The sequence below is a fragment of the Hypanus sabinus genome, chromosome 5, assembly GCF_030144855.1.
Source record: "Hypanus sabinus isolate sHypSab1 chromosome 5, sHypSab1.hap1, whole genome shotgun sequence".
Classification (NCBI taxonomy): Eukaryota; Metazoa; Chordata; class Chondrichthyes; order Myliobatiformes; family Dasyatidae; genus Hypanus; species Hypanus sabinus.
Window position 1 is genome coordinate 150,082,647 of NC_082710.1, and position 6,399 is coordinate 150,089,045.

A 6,399-nucleotide genomic window follows, 5' to 3' on the forward strand; every position below is an offset into this window, starting at 1 on the left:
TTTCGTGCACAGTTGTAGCAGTGGACCAGATAGCCAGTGTGTTGATTCCATTTGTTCTTTTTGCTGATCTGCAAGGTTCTGAGCATTTCTAGCAAGGTCCGATTAAACTTCTCGGCCAGGGGTCACCCTGCTGGTGATGAGGTGTAGTACTCGACATCTTGATTCCAAGCGTTCTCAGTAACTCATGCATGAAATCCCGAAATCCCGTCCCTGATCACTACGTATCCGCTTGGAAATACTTCTCCCATAACACGTTGGCTACCGTGGACGCCCTCTGATCCTTGATAGGGAAAGCTTGTGCATATCTGGTGTAGTGATCTATAATGACCAAGACATTCGCTATGTTGCTGGCATCTGGCTCTATTGAGGGAAATCCATACACACCAGGTTTAGGGATCCCCCACTCTGCAAGTGGGAGCAGCCCTCGAAGACAGTGTCTTCCCCCGTATGCATTGAATGCATGACTTGCAGCACCCTTCGACCTCCGGCTCCATTCGGGGCCAGTAAAACCGATCTCTGAGCAATCCGTAGGTCTTGTAGTCCCCCAGATGGCCAGAATAATCAAGAGGTCATTTCAACACAATCCTCTGATACTTCTCGGGCAGAACCAGCTAGGATCGCCGAGGCCGTGGAGACGTGACCTGGTATAGGATTTGGTTCCTCAACTCCGATCTGAGTCATTCTATCAGTAATTGAGACACCGCAGCGTGTTCCATCCTCTCTGCTTGGGCCATGTCTCCTTTCCCAACCGCTGCCCAATTGGTAACGACGCCCGGGTCATTTCGCTGAGCAGCTGCCACTTCCCCAGGACTCAATTCCGCCAACTGTTTTTTCTTCAGAACAGTCAGGTCGCAGTAAGCTCGTGGAATGGCACAATCAGAAGCTCCCAGTTGACCTACTGCTCGATCCTACCCAGAACGGCCACGCACTTCCTCAAAAGCAGCTCGGAACACGGGGCGAATGAGCAATGTTTTCAGAAAGCTCTCTCCAACTTTCTCCTTGAGGGCTCCCACGCCTCCTCGCAATAGGAGTATTTGGCCACACGAGAATTGAAGCTTCGATCTTCTCCACCGGATCTGGACAAACCAGCACTAATGCATCAAGAGCCTCAGTTACTCCCATATCTGCTCCGAAAACTCCAGCTTCAATAACAAGCAACCATCGCACGGATAATCATGCATACTAAGACCCAGATCTCTAGTGCACGAGTGGCGTCAATGGTAAATGCTGTAAAATGAACCATACAGCAGAGTAAGCTGAGAGCCGGTGTCACATACGGCTCTAGCGTAAATACCCTCAATCAATCGTGATACACTAAGCCTTCAAGAATAGATATTCTCTCCCATGCCTCCATCGCATTCTCCTCCTCTCTTACTTCTCTGATCAGCTCAACAAACGAGGAAGGAGGCGCGCCTTACGAGACTTTCAGAAATCCCAAGCAATCAGGTCCCACGCTCGGGTGTTTTTCACCACTTTTTAACTGATTCACCTCTGCCGTTTGAATGGCCCCTCTACGCCGCAAGCAATTTAGCTGCCTCCCTAGCCAAAAAACTTGGGCAGAAAGCTTCTCCCCCTTCTCCTGCAAAATGTTCTGAAACCCCATCATAAGGGCCATTGGGCTTCGAGTCGCGCCAAGCACATTTTCTAGTGCTGGCAAATAGCCCACAGAGCAACAAAGGGGTTCTGTGTCCACGGATCTCAACACGATAGCAGCCGGCCCCTTCAAACTTCCAACCATTCGCTGTCTTTTTACGTCATCAGAGCACTGCCACTGCATCTGGAGGTCTGCTCTGCCCAAGTTTCATACCCCTCTTTCCCCTCGGGAGTGGGCTTCACCCCTGAGAACATTCTCAGCTTTCGAGATCGAGGCCCCTCTGCCTGGGCACTGGGCCATTTATTCGCCAAGGAGGTAAGGGCTGATACCGGCTCAGAAGTCTCACTATTCATTGAGGGACACATTAGACATTTCAAATCAGACCACTCCTTCCCCTCATTCTGCAGAAGCGAGAGCAATCTTTCAAGTCTCAGCCCCCAGCTACGGGAGACTCGGTTTGCGATTCGGCTCTCCTACACTCTCCCCCTCCCGGAAAGTATGTACATCCCACTGCCCCCGGGACCCCCAGCAGTTCCATTGCTGTTACGTCAGCGCTAGACTGAACTAAAACAAAGTCTTTGCCCGCTCTTTTATCAAACCTCCGGTCCACAATCTTTAACAGTACATAAAGTTTGAATTAACAATTCGTCAACAATACGAATGTCTACCACACTCAATACACACGCATTGACCCCGTGGACTCGCACCACTGCTGAACCTCTGCAGCATCGATAACCATGAATCGTAATCATTTTACCGAACAGTAGTTTAGCATAACCCACTGGGTCAATGCTCAGGGCAATCACACAGCATCCAACGAAATCGATCCCGGACGATAGCCCCACAATGAAATGCTCTGGTTTCCTTGGCTGAGTAAGTCTAGGGAAGAGAACCCATGGCATCTGAGGCACGATCCCAGCCCAAACGTCCTGTTTGTGTGGATGTTGTGGAATTTGCTACCGTATTACAAATTGGTGCCACGAAACAACAGACAGTAGACTGCTTAAGATTAAAGGAATTGTATTCATGAATCTTAACTGAAGGGTTAGTAAAGTATAATAAAAATAAAAGGGCCCATTCTAATTCAACACTCAAATGTGCACAAATTAGAGCTCATCTTGAACTTCTCTGTCACTCGTGAGCTGGGCCATCATCAGCATGAACGCCCACACCAACTTCCGAACATCGCTCACAATCCATCTCGAATAAACAGGTCTCCCACTGGATTGTATGCCCTGACCGGTTGTCCCCAGCATCTTCTCTCTTCATCCCCCGTCAAACAAAAGCCCAAGACCTACCTTATTGTCCCTCACCAAGAAAATCTCCTGCTAATTGGATGAAACACGTTCCGCATTATCCCTTATCTTCAACAGTAACCCAAACAAGCTGAAAACAAACTGCTTTTGCAGGACTGCCAAAATGAAATACATAGAGCGTAACAATAAAAATATGAACCAAGGCATTACATGTAATTACCTCTGAACTAAGCAGCCATTGAAGAGTTAACCTCAGACAACTTATACACAATCTTTAGACATGTGTTGGAACGTGGAGGCGGATGGAGTGGTAGGTGAGAACGAGGAAATCTATCGCTGGTAGGGTGGTGGGAGGATGGGGTAAGAGCTGACTTGCATGAAATGGAAGAGATGCGTTGACGTAGAGGAACGAAAGCCCCTTTGAGAAAGGACAGCTCCTTCGTTCCATAATGAAAAGCCTCACCCTGAAAACAGGTGCAGTGGAGGTGGAGGAATTGAGAGAAGGGATTGGCGTTTTCACAAGTATTAGGGTGGGAAGAATCCAGGTAGCTGTGGGAGTCTGTGAGTTTATAATAGACATCAGTAGATAAACTATCTCCAGAAATAGAGAGTGAGATCGAGTTTGAGGTGTCAGAAATGGACTGGGTAAATTTGAGAGCAGGGTGGAAGTGAAAGGCAAAGTTGATGAAGCCAACGAGCTCGGCATGGGTGCAGGAAGCAGCAGTCATCAATATAGTATCTGAAATTGGGGGGGCGGACACCAATGTAGGCTTGGAACATAGACATCAGTAAACAAGCTGTCTCCAGACACAGAGATCAAAAAATGGAAGGGAGTTCCCAGCACTTGCAGATTTTCTTTTGTTTGTGATTTATCCTCACCAGCTCCCATCCCCCACCCCCACCCCCACTGGTCCAGATCTCTTACAGCATTTAACTGTCCCTTAAATGTCCAGATTTTTGTTCCAAACCTTCCCTAAGCGAAATCTATTCCAGATTTAATCACTGCCAAGCAATATGCACCAAACTTGAATTAATTTTAATCATTGGACTAAAGTCTACTATAAGTTTAAGTTCAAATTTCTTTTACTGAAAGTACAAGAGCCATGAAAATCAGCATTTTGCAGTGTGAGCACAGTACATTACTAACATGACAAATATATAGTAGAAAACTGTGTAAGGAAGTGTGTGGTCATGAACTTTGGAGAGAAGAAATAAAACTGTAGACTATTTTCTAAATGGAGTGACAATTCAATAGCCTGAGGTGCAAAAGGACTTGGGCATCCCTGAAGGTCAGTTTACAGGTTGAACTGGTACTAAGGAAGACAAAGCATTTTGAGAGGACAGGAATATAAAAATAAGGATGTAAAGTTGAGGCTTTATAAAGCACTGGTGAGGCCTTACTTCGAATTATTGTGAGCAGTTTTGGCCCACTTATCTAAGAAAGGATGTGCTGACATTGGAGAGGGGCCAAAGGAGGTTCATGAAAATGATTCCAGATTGAAAGGCTTGTCATATGAGGAGAGTTTGAGGGCTCTGAGATTCAGAAGAACGAAGGGAACCTCACTGAAGACTATTGAATGTTGAAAGGCCTCGATAGAGTGGATGTGGAGAGGATGTTTACGATGGTGGGTGAAGTCTAAGACCAGGAGACACTACCTCAAAGTAGATGGACAGCAACTTAGAATAGAGATGAGGAGGAATTTCTTTAGCCAGAGAGTGGTGAACACCTGTGGGATTCATTGCCACATAGTGCTGTGGATGCCAAGAATGCAATAGATTTTGTTTAGTCAGGGCATGAAAGGGTATGGGAGAACGCAGAAGATTGGGGCTAAGAGGGAAATGAATCAGCCATGATGAAATGGCGGAGCAGACTCGCTGAGCCAAATGGCCTAATTCTGCTCCTATATCTTATGGTCTTATAGTTAATGTAAACTAGAATAGACATAAATTATATTAATTATTTAGTGCCAAGACTTACAACTGCAGGAGAATGGTAGGCGATGAAACTCTTGTATTTAATGAACATTAATTATCTGAACTTTGATGACAAGGCATATGTTTGGAGTTGCTGATTGCGCAGATTCTGGCCGTTCTGTGGATAGTGAGCAGGAAACTAACAGGATAAAGGGTGGCACAGTGGTGCAGCTAGTTGAGGTGCTGTCTCACAACTCCCGTCGCTGGGCTCAATCCTGACCTCTGGTGCTGTCTGCGTGCAATTTGCAGTCCTCCCTGTAACTACGTTTCCGCAGCTGCTCCAGTTTCCTGCTGCATCCCAAGCACATGCATGTTCATCATCATCATTATGTGCCATTTGTACATCGTAGGTGATCATGGTCCCATGACCATCATGCCTCCTGACAGTCAGGGACCTCATTTCGTCCTGCACAGTCCATTTCTACATTCTGTCCAAGATCTACAGGCAGGAATATCTAGACAAAATATTTCATTCTCCTTTTATTGCTCCCTGGTCCAGTCTTCCACCCTCACCAACCACTCTCCACTGTGTGCCACTGTCCCTGCAACTGCATGAGGAAAAATACCCGACAGTACACCTGATGAGTCCTGACGACAGGTCTCGGCCCGAAACGTCAATAGTGCTTCTTCCTATTGTTACATACTCGTGACACATGACAGTGGAGCCCTTGTCATGTGACTGGGGTTGAAGCTGTACTGGACTTGAGGTGATGGTCTTGTGATGGTGGTGACATCATTTTCCCGCCAGTAGAGATGTGACAGGTTTTTTTTTTCAGGTTATAAAAGGTAGACCCCACCCTGTGAGGAGGGGCAGTTCGTGGCTGGATTTGCCAAGTTGACTGCGTGTTTGAAGTGATGACGCAGTTTAGTTGAAGGATGAAGTTTTTATTTAATGCCTAAAGTTTAAAAGGTCATTGCCAGCAGGTTTTTTATGATTCTGTTAGTTTGAGAATTAGAGGAGAGTGAAGATTCAAAGTTGGAAGTTAAAGATCGAGGAGAATCGCTTTCTACGGTGAAACGGAGGCGACCTTTGTTTGATCCTTATTTGGAAGGATTTCGTTGACTATCTTCGTGTTAATCCCTAGGTTTACCTAGAAAGGATTGAAGGTAGTGGAGAAGGAAAGGTCAGTGCCTTTAAGCCGTTCTGTTTCGTGAATTCTTCGTGAGAAGTTCGACGTCGGGGATCGAAGCAAGCGACGTGAGAGAGAACCTAAATCGTCCTATAAAGTCTCTCCTTTTAAATGGACTGTGAGCATATCGAACTTTTGGCAATACCACTTTAAAGAACTGTTTTAGAATATCACTTTACGAACTGTTTGAACAGCTGCTCAGCAGCTGTTTCCGGTTACGATAGTGTTTGTTTACTTTTGGGGGGTTTGTTTTCTGTGTTTAATAAACGTGTTGTTTGTTATAAGAAACCCTTGCCGATCTCATATATTTATTGTTGCCTGAATATGTAACACTATAGATGTTGCCTGGCCTGCAGCGTTCCACCAACATTTTGTGTGTGTTTGCGTCAGTACACCTCTTCCCTTCCCATAATCCAAGGACCCTAACAATCTTTCCAAATAGAGC

At 46.0% G+C, this 6,399-nt stretch overlaps 1 protein-coding gene across 2 annotated transcripts in view; it reads left to right on the forward strand.

Annotated features, from left to right (window-relative positions):
• The window catches only part of LOC132394451 (uncharacterized), a 152,959-nt gene extending 146,816 nt beyond the window's left edge, over window positions 1-6,143 (forward strand). For both annotated transcript variants that reach the window (XR_009512328.1, XM_059970627.1), the window contains one exon: window positions 5,910-6,143. Coding sequence is in view for 1 of the 2 variants with exons in the window: in XM_059970627.1 (XP_059826610.1) it covers window positions 5,910-5,990 (81 nt within the window). In the remaining variant the exon portion in view is untranslated. The remainder of the gene's footprint in view (window positions 1-5,909) is intronic.
• The last annotated feature ends 256 nt before the right edge of the window (window positions 6,144-6,399 follow it).